At 47.4% G+C, this 22,144-nt stretch overlaps 2 protein-coding genes across 2 annotated transcripts in view; one reads left to right on the top strand and one right to left on the bottom strand.

The window, feature by feature from the left end:
- The window catches only part of LOC110168541 (zinc finger and SCAN domain-containing protein 2-like), a 126,925-nt gene that overhangs the window by 65,505 nt on the left and 39,276 nt on the right, over window positions 1-22,144 (top strand). The window lies entirely within an intron of this gene.
- Window positions 1,501-22,144, bottom strand: part of patj (PATJ crumbs cell polarity complex component) — an 85,701-nt gene continuing 65,057 nt past the window's right edge. The window contains exons 37-48 of the mRNA XM_055165276.1: window positions 19,383-19,570; window positions 18,208-18,291; window positions 15,789-15,973; window positions 11,524-11,671; window positions 9,149-9,283; window positions 9,035-9,107; window positions 7,004-7,041; window positions 6,271-6,393; window positions 4,831-4,935; window positions 4,593-4,690; window positions 3,678-3,801; window positions 1,501-2,901 (exon numbers count right to left, since the gene is read on the bottom strand). Of these exons, the coding sequence (XP_055021251.1) occupies window positions 2,752-2,901; window positions 3,678-3,801; window positions 4,593-4,690; window positions 4,831-4,935; window positions 6,271-6,393; window positions 7,004-7,041; window positions 9,035-9,107; window positions 9,149-9,283; window positions 11,524-11,671; window positions 15,789-15,973; window positions 18,208-18,291; window positions 19,383-19,570 (1,451 nt within the window). The 3' untranslated portion in view covers window positions 1,501-2,751. The remainder of the gene's footprint in view (window positions 2,902-3,677; window positions 3,802-4,592; window positions 4,691-4,830; window positions 4,936-6,270; window positions 6,394-7,003; window positions 7,042-9,034; window positions 9,108-9,148; window positions 9,284-11,523; window positions 11,672-15,788; window positions 15,974-18,207; window positions 18,292-19,382; window positions 19,571-22,144) is intronic.

The raw sequence follows: 22,144 nt of genomic DNA, 5'->3' as shown, positions 1-22,144 counted from the left end.
AAATGAAAATTTACGATTAAACTTTCATCAATACGAACACGAATTCACAGACGGGACTTTACCAAGACTCTATCAAGACTTTACCAAGACTCTATCAAGACTTTACCAAGACTCTATCAAGACTTTACCAAGACTCTATCAAGACTTTACCAAGACTCTATCAAGACTTTACCAAGACTCTATCAAGACTTTACCAAGACTCTATCAAGACTTTATCAAGACTCTATCAAGACTCTATCAAGACTTTACCAAGACTCTATCAAGACTCTATCAAGACTCTATCAAGACTTTATCAAGACTTTACCAAGACTCTATCAAGACTTTACAAAGACTCTATCAAGACTTTACCAAGACTCTATCAAGACTCTATCAAGACTCTATCAAGACTTTATCAAGACTTTACCAAGACTCTATCAAGACTTTACCAAGACTCTATCAAGACTTTACCAAGACTCTATCAAGACTCTATCAAGACTTTATCAAGACTCTATCAAGACTCTATCAAGACTTTACCAAGACTCTATCAAGACTTTATCAAGACTCTATCAAGACTTTATCAAGACTTTATCAAGACTTTATCAAGACTTTACCAAGACTCTATCAAGACTCTATCAAGACTATCAAGACTTTATCAAGACTTTATCAAGACTCTATCAAGACTCTATCAAGACTCTATCAAGACTCTATCAAGACTTTACCAAGACTTTATCAAGACTTTATCAAGACTCTATCAAGACTCTATCAAGACTTTATCAAGACTTTGTCAAGACTCTATCAAGACTTTATCAAGACTCTATCAAGACTCTATCAAAACTTTATCAAGACTCAAGACTATCAAGACTCTATCAAGACTCTATCAAGACTCTATCAAGACTTTATCAAACTTTATCAAGACTTTGTCAAGACTTTATCAAGACTATCAAGACTCTATCAAGACTCTATCAAGACTCTATCAAGACTCTATCAAAACTTTATCAAGACTTTGTCAAGACTTTATCAAGACTCTATCAAGACTCTATCAAGACTCTATCAAGACTCTATCAAAACTTTATCAAGACTTTGTCAAGACTTTATCAAGACTCTATCAAGACTGTGCATGTTTAAGTTTGGATCAGTGTAAAAACAGAGGAATGACACAACAAGGAGCTACAACAGAACAACAACAAGTGGATTCATTCAGATTTATTGTAAAAATGTTTTGTCTCAGCAGCGTTCGGTTCACATTTTTACAATAAATCTGAATGAACCCACTTGTCGATCGATGTTTCTTCTGCTCGATAAATAAAGTCTGTGAAGTGATGAAGTGTTTTTGACAGTAAAGTCCCGTCTGTGAATTCGTGTTCGTACTGATGAAAGTTTAATCGTAAATTTTCTTTTTCGTGATTTTAATTCTTGACGTCGTAACTTTTCGATTCGTATTCTGATGGATAAAATACACACGATATATTTGATGTACGACTGGACTCATTGGAGAGTTTACAAATATTTATTTTATGCGCAACTACAGACAAATATGCACCGATTTCTATTCTACGTGCACGAATATTTTTGAAAGCTTCTTACTCCGTAGCACCTGATCCGTCTGCTCGGACAGAGAGAGGAAAAAGATGCACCTTCAAGAAGAAAATACAAATCATAAACTTGAATTAAATCAAATAAACAGTGTAAAGGATCGTTCTCTAGAATCTGAAGGTCACGGGTTTAAAGCCACACTGCGGAACATTTAAGACAACCACCTTTAAAACGAAAAAAGACGACGAAAGAACAGATTTTTACATTTAGAAAGTTTTCGGGGACGGAGCACAGAATCAGAGCGCGACTCATTTCACGACGGTTCTATCACCACTTGAAACGGGTTTTTCTGTGGAAGACTTTTTTTTAAATCTACATAAAAAGTGGAGTTAGAAGAAAAGGTGAAGAACTGAAAAAAACAAAATAACGATGGCACTTGTGAATCTTCTTCAAAAGTAAGATTGTGGTTTTAAATAAATGAGAAAAGTTAAAGTGTTGTCGGTTTTTTGTGCTGTAAGATTTCATGAATTAGACAAAAACAGTGATAAAAATGTGCAGATCATTTAAAAAAAACATAGTAAATTGTGCAAATATGTGACAGAACTTCAGATTTAAACTAAACTAAACTAAACGTGACATTTGTTGGATTTTTCCCGTCGAGTCGTCGAGTTTTGATTCTGTGGAAAAACCAAAAACTCTCAAACTCTCAGACTCAGACTCGTCCCTTTGACAAACCCGACTCCACTTCTGTTTTCATCTCACTTTTTTGCTTAAAGGTGAAGACCAGTCCAAGTCCTGGTTTAGTTCTGGTTTAGTCCTTGTTTAGTCCTGGTTTAGTCCTGTTTCAGTCCAGGTTTATACCTTATTTATACCTTATTTGTCCTGGTTTAGTTCTAGTTAAGTCTTGGTTTAGTCCTGGTTTAGTCCTGGTCTCAGTTCTGGTTTCAGTCCCTCGGTCCCGGTCTCAGTCCCTCAGTCACGGTCCTGGCCCCAGTCCCGGTCCTGGTCTCACCTCTGGACTCCGTCCCGATCTTGGGACGAAGTCCAGAGGTGGACTTGCAAGACCACCTAGTGTAGTTTTGGTTTAGTCTTGGTTTAGTCTTGGTCCCAGTCCAGTTTCAGTCCTGGTCCTGATCTCAGTCTTGGTCTTGGTCTCAGGACAGGACTTGCAGGATGACCTCTCCTGGTTTAGTCTTGGTTTATCCTGGTTTAGTCTCAGTCCTGGTCTCGGTCTTGGTCTCAGGACAGGACTTCCAGGACGACTTCTCCTGGTTTCTGTCTCTTGAGCAGAGTCACTGCCTCCTGGTGACTCGCTCCTGTCAGAGTTTCTCCGTTCACCGAAACGATCTGATCCCCACGACGCAGACGCCCCTCCAACGCCGCCGCGCCCTGTACACACAGACCACGACACACACAGGGGTCAGAACACACACAGACCACGACGCAGACGCCCCTCCAACGCCGCCGCGCCCTGTACACACAGACCACGACACACACAGGGGTCAGAACACACACTGACCACGACACACACGCCCCTCCAACGCCGCCGCGCCCTGTACACACAGACCACGACACACACAGGGGTCAGAACACACACAGACCACGACACACACGCCCCTCCAACGCCGCCGCGCCCTGTACACACAGACCACGACACACACAGGGGTCAGAACACACACAGACCACGACACACACGCCCCTCCAACGCCGCCGCGCCCTGTACACACAGACCACGACACACACAGGGGTCAGAACACACACAGACCACGACACACACGCCCCTCCAACGCCGCCGCGCCCTGTACACACAGACCACGACACACACAGGGGTCACAACACACACTGACCACGACACACACGCCCCTCCAACGCCGCCGCGCCCTGTACACACAGACCACGACACACACAGGGGTCAGAACACACACTGACCACGACACACATGCCCCTCCAACGCCGCCGCGCCCTGTACACACAGACCACGACACACACAGGGGTCACAACACACACAGACCACAACACACACGGGGCATAGGGCATTTAGCGTCATTCAGTTTTTGGTCTAGTCCTGGTCCCGGTCCTGGTCCCGGTCCTGGTCCAGTTCCCTGGTCCCGGTCCTGGTCCAGTCCCGGTCCCGGTCCTGGTCCAGTCCCAGTCCCGGTCCAGACCTTGCTGAAGACGGTCTTGACGTAGATGGGCAGGTCTCCGTGTGGACTCCCGAATCCTCCAACGATACTGAAGCCCAAACCCTCAGAACCTTTCTGCAGGACGATGGTTTTACAGCGCGGAGAGCTGAACACAAACAGGAAATGTAAACACAAACAGGAAGTATCAACACAAACAGGAAGTATCAACACAAACAGGAAGTATAAACACAAACAGGAAGTATCAACACAAACAGGAAGTATCAACACAAACAGAAAGTATCAACACAAACAGAAAGTAAACACAAACAGAAGTAACACAAACAGAAAAGTAAACACAAACAGAAGTCAACACAAACAGAAATACAACATAAACACAAACAGGAAGTATCAACACAAACAGGAAGTATCAACACAAACAGAAAGTATCAACACAAACAGAAAGCATAAACACAAACAGAAAGTATAAACACAAACAGAAAGTATAAACACAAACAGAAAGCATAAACACAAACAGGAAATGTCAACACAAACAGGAAGTATCAACAATAAACAGGAAATATAAACACAAACAGGAAGTATCAACACAAACAGGAAGTATCAACACAAACAGAAAGTATAAACACAAACAGAAAGCGTAAACACAAACAGGAAAGATAAACACAAACAGGAAGTATCAACACAAACAGGAAATATAAACACAAACAGGAAGTATTAACACAAACAGGAAATGTCAACACAAACAGGAAATACAGACAGGAAATGACAATACAAACAGGAAAGATAAACAGGAAGTATAAACACAAACAGGAAATATAAACACAAAACCAGCATGGAGAGTTGAGACATGAAGGAAAGAAATTAAGATTGTATAAAGATGAAACAGTCAGGGGTCAGAGGTCAGGGGTCAGAGGTCAGGGGTCAGGGTCAGGGTCTTACTCGGGTTCGTTGGTCTCCGTGTTGGACGAGAGCGCCGAGCTGCTCGACAAACTCTCCACGTGAGACGCGATCGCAGAAATGTTTGTGTCTGCAACAACCTGCAAGAGAAGAAGAACCAAAGAAAGAATGAAAGAACGAACGAACGTTAAAGAGATAAATAAATATCCCTCTGTAACACCACACAGAGTAAATACCCTCTGTTGGGTGAGTTTTGTGTTGTTGTTGTGTGAGTTTTGACCTGCAGGTTGATGTTTCCGTAGGAGTTTTTGAGCAGAGACACGACTTCACTGTGAGTCAGAGAATCCACACTCTGCCCGTTTATGCTCACGATCCGATCACCCACCTGAAGTACACACAAACACACAAAACACACAAAAACACACAACAATATAACCTGAGAGTACACACAAACACACAAAATACACAACAATATACAACACTATACAATCTATAACCTGAAAATACACAAGACAATCCTATAAAACACAAGGAAAGAGAACCTCCTCAGGTTTTATGTGATTCTGTCTCATACTCACACACGTGTGTCGCACGTGTGGTGGTCTTGTTGTGTGTCTTGTTGTGGTCTTGTTGTGGTCTTGTTGTGGTCTTGTTGTGTTCTTGTTGTGGTCTTGTTGTGGTCTTGTTGTGGTCTCGTTGTGTCTCGTTGTGTCTCGTTGTGGTCTCGTTGTGGTCTCGTTGTGGTCTTGTGTCGGTCTTGTTGTGGTCTCATTGTGTCGGTCTTGTTGTGGTCTTGTGTGTCTTGTTGTGTTCTTGTTGTGGTCTCGTTGTGGTCTCGTTGTGGTCTCGTTGTGTTGTGTGCTTGTTGTGTTCTCGTTGTGTTCTTGTTGTGGTCTTGTTGTGGTCTTGTTGTGTTCTTGTTGTGTTCTTGTTGTGGTCTTGTGTTCTCGTTGTGTTCTCGTTGTGGTCTCGTTGTGGTCTCGTTGTGGTCTTGTTGTGTCTCGTTGTGTCTCGTTGTGTCTTGTGGTCTTGTTGTGTTCTTGTTGTGGTCTCGTTGTGGTCTCGTTGTGGTCTCGTTGTGTTCTTGTTGTGTTCTCGTTGTGTTCTTGTTGTGGTCTTGTTGTGGTCTTGTTGTGGTCTTGTTGTGTTCTTGTTGTGGTCTGTTGTGTCTTGTGTTCTCGTTGTGTTCTCGTTGTGGTCTCGTTGTGGTCTCGTTGTGGTCTCGTTGTGTTCTTGTTGTGGTCTCGTTGTGGTCTTGTTGTGGTCTCGTTGTGGTCTCGTTGTGTTCTCGTTGTGGTCTCGTTGTGTTCTTGTTGTGTTCTTGTTGTGGTCTCGTTGTGGTCTCGTTGTGGTCTTGTTGTGTTGTTGTGGTCTCGTTGTGTTCTCGTTGTTGTGGTCTCGTTTGTGTCTCGTTGTGTCTCGTTGTGGTCTTGTGTTCTTGTGTGTTCTCGTTGTGGTCTCGTTGTGGTCTTGTGTCGGTCTTGTTGTGGTCTCGTTGTGGTCTTGTTGTGGTCGTTGTGGTCTTGTTGTGGTTCTTGTGGTCTGTGGTCTCGTTGTGGTCTTGTTGTGGTCGTTGTGGTCTTGTTGTGGTCTTGTTGTGGTCTTTGTGGTCTTGTTGTGGTCTCGTTCGTTGTGGTCTCGTTGTGGTCTTGTTGTGGTCTTGTTGTGGTCTCGTGTCGGTCTTGTGTCGGTCTGTGTGTAACAGAGTGTGAGTTTGTACCTTGAGTTTCTTGGACTTGGCGGCGACTCCGTTGGCCTGGATCATGGCGATGAACAAAGGGACGTCCCCCAGAGGACTGCCCCGCCCCCCCGCCACACTCACGCCCAGAGAGTCCCTCTGAGTCTGAAACAGAACCAGACCAGGACTCAAACAGGACCAGGACCAGGACTGGACCAGGACCAGGACCAGGACCAGGACCAGGACTGGACCAGGACCGGACCAGGACTAAACCAGGACTCAACCAGGACCAGGACCAGGACCAGGAGTAGAACCACTGACTAAAGCTGAACTAGTTATGAATAATAATTGATAATTATTGAATAATAAATGAATGGTTGGTTTTATTTAAACTGCTCTTTTCTCTCCTCTCTGTGCAGGTCAGAGCCTGTTGTGCCACAGCTGCCCTGGGGCAGACTGACAGGAGCAAGCCTGTCAATCTGCACCACTGGCCCACCACCACCACACACACACACACACACACACACACACACACACACACACACACACACACACACACACACTCCACTTTCATGTGAGGCAATGTGGTTGAAGTGTCTTGCCTAAAGACACAACAACAGTGTTTTGTCCCCTGTGGCTCCTGATTTGAGTCCTGTCCTGGTCCTGGTCCGGTCCTGGTCCAGTTCAGTCCGGCTCGGTCCTGGTTGAGTCCTGAGTTGTGTCCAGATCAGGTTTGAGGTTTGAGGTTTGAGCAGATTAGATTTAGTGTTTTTACCCGTGTGATGTCCACAGAGCGAACGCCAGACTCTTCACCTGTCACACAAACACACAAACAACATTTAACACACATGTCCTCCCCGTGTGTGTGTCAGGTCCCTCCCCATGTGTGTGTCAGGTCCCTCCTGTGTGTGTGTCAGGTCCCTCCTGTGTGTGTGTCAGGTCCCTCCCCGTGTGTGTCAGGTCCCTCCCCGTGTGTGTGTCAGGTCCCTCCCCGTGTGTGTCTCAGGTCCCTCCCGTGTGTGTGTCAGGTCCCTCCCCGTGTGTGTCAGGTCCCTCCCTCTGTGTGTGTGTCAGGTCCCTCCCCGTGTGTGTGTCAGGTCCTCCCGTGTGTGTGTCAGGTCCCTCCCCGTGTGTGTGTCAGGTCCCTCCTCCTGTGTGTGTCAGGTCCTCTCTGTGTGTGTCAGGTCTGTGTGTGTCAGGTCCCTCCTGTGTGTGTGTCAGGTCCCTCCTGTGTGTGTGTCAGGTCCCTCCTGTGTGTGTCAGGTCCCTCTCTGTGTGTGTCAGGTCCCTCCTGTGTGTGTGTCAGGTCCCTCCCCGTGTGTGTCAGGTCCCTCTCCGTGTGTGTCAGGTCCCTCCTGTGTGTGTCAGGTCCCTCCTGTGTGTGTGTCAGGTCCCTCTGTGTGTGTGTCAGGTCCTCTCTGTGTGTGTCAGGTCCTCTCTGTGTGTGTCAGGTCCTCTCTGTGTGTGTCAGGTCCTCTGTGTGTGTCAGGTCCCTCCCCGTGTGTGTGTCAGGTCCCTCCCCGTGTGTGTGTCAGGTCCCTCCTGTGTGTGTCAGGTCCTCTCTCTGTGTGTGTCAGGTCCTCTCTGTGTGTGTCAGGTCCTCTCTGTGTGTGTCAGGTTCCTCTCGTGTGTGTCAGGTCCAGGTCTCCTGTGTGTGTCAGGTCCTCTCTGTGTGTCAGGTCTCTGTGTGTGTCAGGTCCTCCTGTGTGTGTGTCAGGTCCCTCTCCTGTGTGTGTGTCAGGTCCCTCTCTGTGTGTGTCAGGTCCCTCTCTGTGTGTGTCAGGTCCCTCTCTCTGTGTGTGTCAGGTCCTCTCTCTGTGTGTCAGGTCCTCTCTGTGTGTGTCAGGTCCCTCTCTGTGTGTGTCAGGTCCTCTCTGTGTGTGTCAGGTCCCTCTCTGTGTGTGTCAGGTCCTCTCTGTGTGTGTCAGGTCCCTCTCTGTGTGTGTCAGGTCCCTCTCTGTGTGTGTGTCAGGTCCTCTCTGTGTGTGTCAGGTCCTCTCTGTGTGTGTGTCAGGTCCTCTCTGTGTGTGTCAGGTCCCTCTCTGTGTGTGTCAGGTCCTCTCTGTGTGTGTCAGGTCCTCTCTGTGTGTGTCAGGTCCTCTCTGTGTGTGTCAGGTCCTCTCTGTGTGTGTCAGGTCCTCTCTGTGTGTGTCAGGTCCTCTCTCTGTGTGTCAGGTCTCTGTGTGTGTCAGGTCCTCTCTGTGTGTGTCAGGTCCTCTCTGTGTGTGTCAGGTCCCTCCTGTGTGTGTGTCAGGTCCCTCCCCGTGTGTGTGTCAGGTCCTCTCTCTCTGTGTGTCAGGTCCCTCTCTGTGTGTCAGGTCCTCTCTGTGTGTGTCAGGTCCTCTCTCAGGTGTGTGTGTCAGGTCCTCTCTGTGTGTGTCAGGTCCTCTGTGTGTGTCAGGTCCCTCTCTGTGTGTGTCAGGTCCTCCCTGTGTGTGTCAGGTCCCTCCCCGTGTGTGTCAGGTCCCTCCCCGTGTGTGTCAGGTCCTCTCTGTGTGTGTCAGGTCCTCTCTCTGTGTGTGTCAGGTCCTCTCTGTGTGTGTCAGGTCCTCTCTGTGTGTGTCAGGTCCTCTCTGTGTGTGTCAGGTCTCTCTCTGTGTGTGTCAGGTCCTCTCTGTGTGTGTCAGGTCCTCTCTGTGTGTGTCAGGTCCTCTCTCTGTGTGTGTCAGGTCTCTCTCTGTGTGTGTCAGGTCCTCTCTCTGTGTGTGTCAGGTCCTCTCTGTGTGTGTCAGGTCCTCTCTGTGTGTGTCAGGTCCTCTGTGTGTGTCAGGTCCTCTCTCTGTGTGTGTCAGGTCTCTGTGTGTACCTGGGCTGTTGGTCTGTGCAGAGGAGGTGACGTCGTTGGGTTTGTTGTTGTTGTCGTGGGGCAGAGGCTCGGGGTCGGGGGTCACGGGGGTCACGGGGGGTCAGGGGTCGGGGTCGGGGTCGGGGTGGTGGCAGAGACTCGGGGGCAGGTCTCGGTCTGGATCTGGGTCTGGTTCTTGTTGGTTTTGGGGGAGATCCACGAAGCCGCTTTGAGTCGCCCGACCTCCAGGAGAACAGCTCCTCTGGCGCACTGAGACACACAAACACACACACAAAAACACACACACACACAAACACACACACACACACACACACACAACACACACACACACACACACACACACACACACACAAAACACACACACAAACACACACACAACACACACAAACACACACACAACACACAAAAAACACACACACACACACACACACACACACACACACACACACACACAAAAAACACACACACAGAGACACACACACACACACAAACACACACACACACACAAACAAACACACACACACACAAAAACACACACACACACACAAACACACACACAGAGAGACACACACACACAAAAACACACACACAGAGACACACACACACACACACACAAAAACACACACACAAAAACAAACACACACACACAGACACACACACAGACACACACACACACACACACACAGACACACACACACACACACACACACAGAGACACACACACAGACACACACACACACACACAGACACACACACACACAGACACACACACACACACAGAGACACACACACACACACACACACACACACACACACAGACACACACACACAGAGACAGACACACACACAGAGACACACACACAGACACACACACACACAGAGACACACACACACACAGAGACACACACACACACAGAGACACACACACACACACACACACACACAGACAGACAGAGGTTTTACTCACGTTCAGATCAGGTTTAGTGTGTTTTACAGAAAGGTTTCACAGAGGTGTTTTAGTTCTTTCAGACCGACATCAGTTGTTGCACCAAATGTTCCACTGAATCCAGAAGCTTTTAGTTGTGTTGGTTTTGTTTGGTTTTGTTTTTTGTTAAAAGTTTCAGTCACACTCAGATCTGTTCTAAATCAAACGATCTGGTCTCGGTCGCTCGACTCTGCACCAAACTCCAAACTCCGGTCGCTCTGGTGAGACGCCAACTCAGGTCCAAACCAGAGGCAGTCGGTCCAAACCAACTGTTCCAGATGCATCATGGGAGGGGAAACTCATGATGTCATTTCCTGTTTGTGGACAGTGAAGAAGACGAGGGGCAAAGCTCGACCCGCGGCCAAACCTGCTCCAAGTCACGATAGAGCGACTAAAAGAACCAGAACTGATTTAAAGAGGCTCTGGGAGTTTCCCTGCAGAGACCGTGTGGACTTAGACCTGCACCGCTTCATCTGAGACCAACATCTGAGGTCCACCTGTGTGCACCGGGTCGACACGATCAGGATCAGGGGTGTGACGGGGGTCAGGATTGTAGATTCGCAAGTCCGAGCTCGCCGGAGGTTGGCTTCTGCTTGGACGGAAAGGGACTGGCTTGCTCTGTCCGTGGTGGAGACTACTACTCCATGAGGTAGTCTCGGCCTCGCTTCAGAGAGGTCTGGCGTGTCAGAGAGCTTCTTCCTCCTCGAGCAGAGGAACCCGCTGTGCGCAGAAGCCTTGGATAAACATCAGCTGGATCAAAATTGTTTGGTGTGAAAGGACAAAACTGGAGTCTATGACACAGAAGAACTATTTTACTGTCTGAAGACGAACAAATAATCGAATAGTGGAGTGAAATCGAGAGTCCAACAGGAGCTCTGTGTTAGAAGAACAGACGTGTTACAAACTGTTTGTATCTGATCTGCTCCTGAAACTCAAACCAGCACAAACATTACATTTAGTCTACGTTCATACTGCAGCTTAACGCTCAATTCAGATTTTTTTGTGAAATCCGATGTTTTTTCGAGGTCGTTCACATTTCCAGTTAAATGTGGCTTGTATGTGACTCCAGTGTGAACAGTAAACGGTCCAAAAGTGTCCCACATGTGACACTGGAGACACGACGACGTCAACCGCAGCGAGCGTCTCTGTGTTTACACAAGTTGTCCAAACATGGACGCAGCATCGAGCACCTGGAGATTTTAAAGTTCCTCTCGTACCGGAGCCACAACATGAACAACTGACTTGTTTTAAGGAGGAGATTGAGAAGGAGAAGGACCAGGTTTTTGGTGGTGGTGTTTTGTGGTGAGTGGAGATGTGCTTCACTTCAGTCACACAGAGTTCATTAACAATTTTTGTATGACGAGAAGAACATTTGTCTACATTTGTGGCTTGTTGTTAACGTGTAGGTGGATGAATGCGTCAAGCGTCACATCTGTGTGTTTAGTTTTCACACGTTCTGAATCTAGAGTGTTTCTGTTTGTTGTTGTGTCTTTGGAGGTTTCACCTTCAACATGGCGGCGACGGTTTCCTGCGTGGAGCTCCTCGTGTCCTCCTCGTTCACAGACAGGATCTGGTCTCCCTGCATCAGACGCCCGTCCAGCTCCGCGGCGCCTCCTCTGACCACCTCCGAGATGAACACGCCACTGCCGCTCCTGAAAAACACACACACATAAGAACACACACAAACACACAGACACACACACGAGTCACTGACCTGAAGTGTGCGTCATCAGAGTCTGGACCTAAAGGACCGTGTGGTTCCTGAGTCCGGTTCATGTGTTCAGAGGAAACTGATTCTATTTTCTACACCAGCTTCCTCACTGTGAGTCTGTGTGTGCTGAGGACCAAGACTTAAAATATTTTTTGGAAAATGGAAACTGAAACCATAAATAAAAACAATCACAGTTTAACCTGGAGGAGATTATCTGTGACATTTTCAGGACAGAACAACCTGAGTTTATTTAAACATTTTATTCACTGGATCTGGAAAAGTCAAAGCTCTATCTACTTTCTGTTTGGACAATCACCTTAACAGGCTCCTGGGCACACCTGGGTACACCTGCACACACCTGCGCACACCTGGGTACACCTGGGTACACCTGGATACACCTGCACACACCTGGGTACACCTGGTACACACACACCTACACCTGCGCACACCTGGGTACACCTGGGTACACCTGCACACACCTGCGCACACCTGGGTACACCTGGGTACACCTGCACACACCTGCGCACACCTGGGTACACCTGGGTACACCTGGGTACACCTGGATACACCTGCACACACCTGGGTACACCTGGGTACACCTGGATACACCTGCACACACCTGGGCACACACCTGGATACACCTGGATACACCTGCACACACCTGGGTACACCTGGATACACCTGCACACACCTGGGCACACCTGGATACACCTGGATACACCTGCACACACCTGGGTACACCTGGATACACCTGGATACACCTGCACACACCTGGGTACACCTGGATACACCTGCACACACCTGGGTACACCTGGATACACCTGGATACACCTGGATACACCTGCACACACCTGGGTACATACACCTGGATACACCTGGATACACCTGCACACACCTGGGTACACCTGGGTACACCTGGATACACCTGGGGTACACCTGGGTACATACACCTACATACACCTGGATACACCTGCACACACCTGGGTACACCTGGGTACACCTGGATACACCTGCACACACCTGGGTACACCTGGGTACACCTGGATACACCTGCACACACCTGGGTACACCTGGATACACCTGGATACACGTGCACACACCTGGGTACACCTGGGCACCCCTGCACACACCTGGGTACACCTGGGTACACCTGCACACACCTAATGACCCTCTCTGTCACTGTTACTCACTGTGTTTATGTGTATCTTGCATGTGTGTGTTTGTGTGTTTCTGTGTTTCTGTGTCTGTATCTTGTGTGTGTGTTGTGTGTGTTGTGTTGTGTTGTGTGTGTGTGTGTTTGTTGTGTGTGTGTGTGTGTTGTGTGTGTGTGTGTTGTGTGTGTGTGTGTGTTGTGTGTGTGTGTGTTGTGTGTGTTTGTGTGTGTGTTTGTTGTGTGTGTTTGTTGTGTGTGTTTGTTGTGTGTGTGTTTGTTGTGTGTGTTTTGTGTGTGTGTGTTGTGTGTGTTTGTGTGTTTGAGGTGTGTTAGTGTGTGTGTGTGGCTTGTGTGTGTGTGTATTGTGTGTATCTTGTGTGTATCTTGTGTGTTTGTTGTGTGTGTTGTGTGTGTTTGTTGTGTGTGTTTGTTGTGTGTGTTTGTTGTGTGTGTTTGTGTGTGCTTGTGTGTATCTTGAGGGTGTGTTAGTGTGTTTGTGTGTGTTTGTGTGTGTGTTGTTTGTTTTGTTGTGTGTTGTGTTGTTGTGTGTGTTGTGTGTGTGTTGTGTTGTGTTTGTGTTGTGTTTGTTGTGTGTGCTTGTGTGTTGTTTTGTGTGTGTTTGTGTGTGTGTTGTGTGTGTGTGTGTGTGTTGTGTGTGTGTGTGTTGTTGTGTTGTGTGTGTTTGTTGTGTGTGTGTGTGTGTTTGTTGTGTGTGTTGTTGTGTGTTGTTGTGTTTGTTGTGTTTGTTGTGTGTGTGTTGTTTGTGTGTGTGTTGTTGTGTGTTGTGTGTGTGTGTGTGTGTTTGTTGTGTGTTGTTGTGTGTTTGTTGTGTGTTTGTTGTGTGTGTGTGTGTGTTGTGTGTGTGTGTGTGTGTGTGTGTGTGTGTGTGTGTTTGTTGTGTGTGTTTGTGTGTGTTTGTTTGTTGTGTTGTGTTGTTTGTTGTGTTGTGTTGTTGTGTGTGTTGTGTGTGTTTGTTGTGTTGTGTGTGTGTGTGTGTGTTGTGTGTGTGTTTGTTGTGTGTGTTTGTGTGTGTGTGTGTTTGTTTGTGTGTGTGTGTGTTTGTGTTGTTGTGTGTGTGTGTGTTTGTTGTGTGTGTTTGTTTGTGTGTGTGTGTTTGTTGTGTGTGTGTTTGTGTGTGTGTGTTTGTTGTTGTGTGTGTTTGTTGTTGTGTGTGTTTGTTTGTTTGTTGTGTTGTGTTGTTTGTGGTGTGTGTGTTTGTTGTGTGTGTTGTGTGTGTTGTGTGTTGTGTGTTTGTGTTGTGTTGTGTGTGTGTTGTGTGTTGTGTTTTGTGTGTTTGTGTTGTGTGTGTGTGTTGTGTTGTGTGTTGTGTGTTGTGTTGTGTTGTGTGTGTGTGTGTGTGTTTGTTGTGTGTGTTTGTTGTGTGTGTTTGTTGTGTGTGTGTTTGTGTGTGTGTTTGTTGTGTGTGTTGTTGTGTGTGTTTTGTGTTGTTTGTGTGTGTTGTGTGTGTTGTTGTGTGTGTTTGTTGTGTGTTTGTTGTGTGTGTGTTTGTTGTGTTTGTTTGTTGTGTGTGTTTGTTGTGTGTGTTGTTGTGTGTGTGTTGTGTGTGTTTGTTGTGTGTGTTGTTGTGTGTGTTTGTGTGTTGTTGTTGTGTGTTTTGTGTTTGTTGTGTGTGTTTGTTGTGTGTGTTTGTTGTGTGTGTTTTGTGTTTGTTGTGTGTGTTTGTGTTTGTGTTGTGTGTGTTTGTTGTGTGTGTTTGTGTGTATCTTGAGGGTGTGTTAGTGTGCGTGTGGCTTGTGTGTGTGTGTATTGTGTGTATCTTGTGTGTATCTTGTGTGTTTGTTGTGTGTGTTGTGTGTGTTTGTTGTGTGTGTTTGTGTGTGCTTGTGTGTATCTTGAGGTGTGTGTAGTTGTTGTGTGTGTGTGTGTTTGTTGTGTGTGTTTGTTTGTTGTGTGTGTTTGTTGTGTGTGTTGTGTGTGTTTGTGTGTGCTTGTGTGTATCTTGAGGGTGTGTTAGTGTGTTTGTGTGTGTTTGTTGTGTGTGTTTGTTTGTTGTGTGTGTTTGTTGTGTGTGTTTGTGTGTGCTTGTGTGTATCTTGAGGGTGTGTTAGTGTGTTTGTGTGTGTTTGTTGTGTGTGTTTGTTTGTTGTGTGTGTTTGTTGTGTGTGTTTGTGTGTGCTTGTGTGTATCTTGAGGGTGTGTTAGTGTGTTTGTGTGTGTTTGTTGTGTGTGTTTGTTGTGTGTGTTGTGTGTGTTTGTTGTGTGTGTTGTGTGTGTTTGTTGTGTGTGCTTGTGTGTATCTTGAGGGTGTGTTAGTGTGTGTTTGTGTGTGTGTTGTGTTGTTGTGTGTGTTGTTGTGTTTGTTTGTTATGTGTGTGTTGTGTGTGTGTGTTGTGTGTGTGTTTGTGTGTGTGTTTGTGTTGTGTGTTGTGTGTTGTGTGTGTTTGTTGTGTGTGTTTGTTGTGTGTGTTGTGTGTGTTTGTTGTTGTGTGTGTTTGTTGTGTGTGTGTGTTGTGTGTGTTTGTTGTGTGTGTTGTGTGTGTTTGTTGTGTGCGCTTGTGTGTATCTTGAGGGTGTGTTAGTGTGTGTTGTGTGTGTTTGTGTGTGTGTTTGTTTGTTGTGTGTGTTTGTTGTGTGTGTTGTGTGTGTTTGTTGTGTGTGTTGTGTGTATCTTGAGGTGTGTTAGTGTGTGTTTGTTGTGTGTGTTTGTGTGTGTTTGTGTGTGTTTGTGTGTGTTTGTGTGTGTGTGTGTTGTGTGTGTTTGTTTGTTGTGTGTGTGTGTTTTGTTGTGTGTGTTGTGTGTGTTGTTGTGTGTGTTGTGTGTGTTTGTTGTGTGTGTGTGTTGTGTGTGTTTGTTGTGTGCGCTTGTGTGTATCTTGAGGGTGTGTTAGTGTGCGTGTGGCTTGTGTGTGTGTGTGTGTTTGTTGTGTTTGTTGTGCGTCTTTGCCTCTTCCCGACGATGCTGAGTCCGAGGCCCCGCCCACTCCTCTTGTGCAGCTGGACCGTGAGCAGCTGCAGGTTCTGCTCCGAACACTCGACCCGCAGAACCTTCAGACGCACACGACACGGAGTCTGACGCAGAAGAGAGATGGCCTCCTCGTGAGACGAAGAACGGAGAGACACGCCGTTCACCTGGAGGAGGAGGAGAGGAAGAGAGGGATGAGAGGAGGAGAGACACGCCGTTCACCTGCAGGAGGAGGAGAGGAAGAGAGGGATGAGAGGAGGAGGAGAAAAGGAGGGAGAGGAAAGGAGGGATGAAGGAGGAGGAGAGACACGCCGTTCACCTGCAGGAGGAGGAGAGGAAGAGAGGGATGAGAGGAGGAGAGACACGCCGTTCACCTGCAGGAGGAGGAGAGGAAGAGAGGGGATGAGAGGAGGAGAGACACGCCGTTCACCTGCAGGAGGAGGAGAGGAAGAGAGGGATGAGAGGAGGAGAGACACGCCGTTCACCTGCAGGAGGAGGAGAGGAAGAGAGGGATGAGAGGAGGAGGAGAGACACGCCGTTCACCTGCAGGAGGAGGAGAGGAAGAGAGGGATGAGAGGAGGAGAGACACGCCGTTCACCTGGAGGAGGAGGAGAGGAAGAGAGGGATGAGAGGAGGAGGAGAGACACGCCGTTCACCTGGAGGAGGAGAGGAAGAGAGGGATGAGAGGAGGAGAGACACGCCGTTCACCTGCAGGAGGAGGAGAGGAAGAGAGGGATGAGAGGAGGAGAGAGACACGCCGTCACCTGGAGGAGGAGAGGAAGAGAGGGATGAGAGGAGGAGGAGAGACACGCCGTTCACCTGGAGGAGGAGAGGAAGAGAGGATGAGAGGAGAGGAGAGACACCGTTCACCTGCAGGAGGAGAGGAAGAGAGAGGGATGAGAGGAGGAGAGAGACACGCCGTTCACCTGGCAGGAGGAGGAGAGGAGGAGAGAGGATGAGAGGAGGAGGAGAGACACGCCGTTCACCTGCAGGAGGAGGAGAGGAAGAGAGGGATGAGAGGAGGAGGAGGAGACGCCGTTCACCTGCAGGAGGAGAGGAGAGAGAGGGATGAGAGGAGGAGAGACACGCCGTTCACCTGCAGGAGGAGGAGAGGAAGAGAGGGATGAGAGGAGGAGGAGAGACACGCCGTTCACCTGCAGGAGGAGAGGAAGAGAGAGAGATGAGAGGAGGAGGAGAGACACGCCGTTCAGAGGAGGAGGAGAGGAAAGAGAGGGATGAGAGGAGGAGGAGAGACACGCCGTTCACCTGCAGGAGGAGGAGAGGAAGAGAGGGATGAGAGGAGGAGAGACACGCCGTTCACCTGCAGGAGGAGGAGAGGAAGGAGAGGGATGAGAGGAGGAGGAGAGACACGCCGTTCACCTGGAGGAGGAGGAGAGAAGAGAGGGATGAGAGGAGGAGGAGGAGACCACGCCGTCACCTGCAGGAGGAGGAGAGGGAGAGAGGGGATGAGAGGAGGAGGAGAGACACGCCGTTCACCTGGAGGAGGAGGAGAGGAAGAGAGGGATGAGAGGAGGAGAGACACGCCGTTCACCTGGAGGAGGAGGAGAGGAAGAGAGGGATGAGAGGAGGAGGAGAGACACGCCGTTCACCTGCAGGAGGAGGAGAGGAAGAGAGGGAATGAGAGGAGGAGAGACACGCCGTTCACCTGCAGGAGGAGGAGAGGAAGAGAGGGATGAGGAGGAGGAGAGACACGCCGTTCACCTGGAGGAGGAGGAGAGGAAGAGAGGGATGAGAGGAGGAGGAGAGACACGCCGTTCACCTGGAGGAGGAGAGGAGAGAGGAAAGAGGGATGAGAGGAGGAGAAGAGGAGAGTAGAGAAGTGAAAACAGAGAGATGCTGTTTATTTAAAGAAAGAGGGAAGAGTAGAGATGGATGAGAGAAGAAGAGGAGAGGAGGAAAAGAGTGAGGAGGAGAGAAGAGAGGGATGAGAGGAGGAGAGAAGAGAGGGATGAGAGGAGGAGAGAGTGTGTTTAGCTAAAGAAGAAAATTGTACGGAAGCCCTGAGCGGCAAAAAAATACAATTAAATAAAATAAAAATTGGGCTCCATTTGCTTTTTTTTTTTTTTTTTGCGCCAATGCCTCAAAAAAATTTTTTTTGTTTGTTTGTTTGTTTTTTGCACAAACTGTAAAAATGTTTTTATTATTATTATTTTGTTTTATTTCACTGTTGATGTGGCCGATGGGGGGAAAAAAAAAGTAAAGTCAAACACTCCAGAGCCTGAGTGTTTCCCCAGTGTGTGTTTAAATTTTAAGTTCAGTGCAGGTGAAGAAGTGGAGACGAGGAGAGAGAAGAAAAGGAAAGAGAGGAGAGCATGACACAACAGATCCTGGTCCTGGTCCTGGTCCTGGTCCTGGTCAGATATTTCTTCATGTTTCTCACCTCCAGGATCTGGTCTCCGGCCCAAAGCCTCCCGTCTCTCGCTGCTGCCCCCTCCTGGTAAACCTCATGGATCACGATGGCGTTCTGACACAAACACACACACACAAACAGACACACACACACACACACAAAGACACACACAGACACACACAGACACACACAGACACACACAACACACACACAACAGACACACACAGACACACACACACACAAAACACACACACAGACACACACACACACAACACACACACACACACAAACAGACACACACACACACACACACAGACACACACACACAGACACACACAGACACACACAGACACACACACACACACACACACAACACACACAGACACACACACACAACACAGACACACACACACACACACAGACACACACACACAACAGACACACACACACACACAAACACACACACACACAACACGGACACACACACACACACACACACACACACACACACAGGTTTAGAAAAGCTTCATCACTGGGTTTTGGACGTTCATTCTCATTACTGTTTATTTTGTACGATCAAAAACAATAAACTTTGTGCCTAGATTAACATTATTATTAGTTTGTGCGACTACAAACAGAAATGTTTCTGCATGTGTGTATATGTTGACATGTATATGTGTGTATGTGAGTATATCTACTGATATCTATGTGTATATGTATGTATGTATGTACATATGTGTGTACAAGTGTGTGTACTTGCATATGTATGTAAGTATATGTGGATATGTTTTTGTATATATGTGGGTATATATATATTTTTTTTTTTGGCAAATGACAGGTAAGCACTTCAAAGGTGATAAAAAAAAAAAGAAAGTGAACCACGTGATTATGTAAAACAATTGGGGTAGGACTCCAGTCCTCCTCCTTTTGAGCACCAGGTCCCAAATATGTTCATGTTTATATCACAAATTTTGTTATTGTTTTAGAATTTTGTTGTACCTGCTCAAACAAAGAAATAAATGAAATTAAATTGTACGTGGGTTTTTATCAGGTGTGAAAACGAGTCAAGGGCCAAGACCAAGACTTAAAAAAAACATTTCACAGGCCAATAATCTTTACTCTTCAATCTTCACAGTAATATCAGTACTATTACCTCGTTACCTCGTTATCTCGTTATCTCGTTAGTCGGTGAATATTAACCGTACCAGTTGTGTGTCTGTTCCTCCGACGATGCTCAGTCCGAGTCCCGATCGTCCTTTGCAGATCTCGATGAGCGTCTCCTGCCCCGGGACCACGGGGCAACACGAGGGGTCAGAGGTCACGGGGGAGCACGAGGGGTCGGAGGTCACGGGGGAACACGAGGGGTCAGGGGTCACGGGGCGGAGGGACGGATCTGGAAGAACAAACCACATGGATTTATACACGCACAGAACCGGAGAAGAAAGAACCAAACTGATCTGTGCTGATGTTCACAGAGGCGGAGGTTAACGAGGGTCTGACTCACTTTCACTTTCACTTTCACAGTAGCAGTTTTCAGGTTGGTCTGTCGGTTCCCGCACCAGTTCCACCAGTGAACGAGCCACATTCAAACAGTTTAAATGAACCCAGGACGATCATCAAATAAAAACAAGGTCGTACGAAAGAGGAAAAGAACAATCATGGATCAAACCATCGACACCAACGAGAGTTTGGACTCAGATAAATCATGATTTATCTGCACCAACATCTGTCTGTGGAGAAACATCTGCTGTGGGCAAACATCTGCTGTGGACGAACATCTGCTGTGCTGTGGACGAACATCTGCTGTGAACAAACATCTGTCTGTGGAGGAACATCTGCTGTGAACATCTGCTGTGGAGGAACATCTGCTGTGGAGGAACATCTGCTGTGGAGGAAATCGCTGTGTGGAGGAACATCTGCTGTGGAGGAACATCTGCTGTGGAGGAACATCTGCTGTGGAGGAACATCTGCTGTGGAGGAACATCTGCTGTGGAGGAACATCTGCTGTGTTGTGGAGAACCTCACTGGTCGAACACAGATACAGTAAATATTTGTTCTCATCCTCTGACCACGGCTCAATCTTCTGTCTCTTGATTTCTCCTCCATGTTTCACACAGGTTTTCTTGGTTTATTTTCCCGTGTGTGACCTGATGAACCTGCGCACGTCCACTCTGTCCTCACAATTCACTGGGAAAAAACAAGTTTTACTTTTTCGGGTCCCAAACGCTCAGATTTTCAGCGAGAACACATCAGTTGGTTTGAGACTAGGTGCGGGAACTGGCACCGGCTCGATTCTGTCGATCTGAAAACTCTGTCAGAGGTGGAGGTTAACGAGGGTCTGACTCACTTTCACTCTGACGTCTGTAAATGGTCGATTATTTCAGTGTCACGATCACTGGGGAAACTTCAGGAAACTTCAAGAAGCTGCTTCAGTTCTACCAGAAACACCAGAACGAACCCAGGTCCACTCCCCGACTCTGTGTGCGTCTCACCTGTGTGTGGTTTATTTGTTGTGTGTTTGTGTGTGCGTCTCACCTGTGTGTGGTTTATTTGTTGTGTGTTGTGTGTGTGTTTATGTGTGTGTGTGTGTGTCTCACCTGTTGTGTGTGTGTGTGTCTCACCTGTGTGTGGTTTATTTGTTGTGTGTGTGTGTGTGTCTCACCTGTGTGTGGTTTATTTGTTGTGTGTCTTGTGTGTGTGCGTCTCACCTGTGTGTGGTTTATTTGTTGTGTGTTTGTGTGTGTGTCTCACCTGTGTGTGGTTTATTTGTTGTGTGTTTGTGTGTGTGTCTCACCTGTGTGTGGTTTATTTGTTGTGTGTGTGTGTGTGCGTCTCACCTGTGTGTGGTTTTTGTGTGTGTTGTGTTGTGTGTGTGTGTGCGTCTCACCTGTGTGGTGTGTTTGTGTTGTTGTGTGTGCGTCTCCACCTGTGTGTGGTTTATGTTGTGTGTGTGCGTCTCACCTGTGTGTGGTTTATTTGTGTGTGTGTTTGTGTGTGTGTGTGCGTCTCACCTGTGTGTGGTTTATTTGTTGTGTGTCAGTGTGTGTGTGCGTCTCACCTGTGTGTGTGTTTATTGTGTTGTGTGTGTGTGTGTGTGTGCGTCTCACCTGTGTGTGGTTTATTTGTTGTGTGTTTGTGTGTGTGCGTCTCACCTGTGTGTGGTTTATTTGTTGTGTGTTTGTGTGTGCGTCTCACCTGTGTGTGGTTTATTTGTTGTGTGTTTGTGTGTGCGTCTCACCTGTGTGTGGTTTATTTGTTGTGTGTCAGGTGTGTGTGCGTCTCACCTGTGTGTGGTTTATTTGTTGTGTGTCAGGTGTGTGTGCGTCTCACCTGTGTGTGGTTTATTTGTTGTGTGTCAGGTGTGTGTGCGTCTCACCTGTGTGTGGTTTATTTGTTGTGTGTTTGTGTGTGTGTCTCACCTGTGTGTGGTTTATTTGTGTGTGTGTGTGTTTGTGTGTGTGTGTGGTTTATTTGTTGTGTGTTGTGTGTTGGTGTGTGTGCGTGTCTCACCTGTGTGTGGTTTATTTGTTGTGTGTTGTGTGTGCGTCTCTCACCTGTGTGTGGTTTATTTTGTTGTGTGTGTTGTGTGTGTGTGTGTCTCACCTGTGTGTTGTGGTTTATGTGTGTTGTGTGTGTTTGTGTGTGTGTGTGTGCGTCTCACCTGTGTGTGGTTTATGTGTGTGTGTGTGTTTGTTGTGTGTGTGTGTGTCTCACCTGTGTGTGGTTTATTGTGTGTGTGTTTTGTGTGTGTGTGCGTCTCACCTGTGTGTGGTTTATTTGTTGTGTGTCAGGTGTGTGTGCGTCTCACCTGTGTGTGGTTTATTTGTTGTGTGTTTGTGTGTGTGTCGTCTCACCTGTGTGTGGTTTATTTGTTGTGTGTTTGTGTGTGTGTCTCACCTGTGTGTGGTTTATTTGTTGTGTGTTTGTGTGTGCGTCTCACCTGTGTGTGGTTTATTTGTTGTGTGTT

Source organism: Boleophthalmus pectinirostris, unplaced genomic scaffold (genome assembly GCF_026225935.1).
Source record: "Boleophthalmus pectinirostris isolate CB_2022bp ecotype Guang Dong unplaced genomic scaffold, ASM2622593v1 HiC_scaffold_7, whole genome shotgun sequence".
Lineage (NCBI taxonomy): Eukaryota > Metazoa > Chordata > Actinopteri > Gobiiformes > Gobiidae > Boleophthalmus > Boleophthalmus pectinirostris.
Note: the sequence above shows the minus strand (reverse complement) of the source record. Positions and strands in the feature narration are given on the sequence as shown.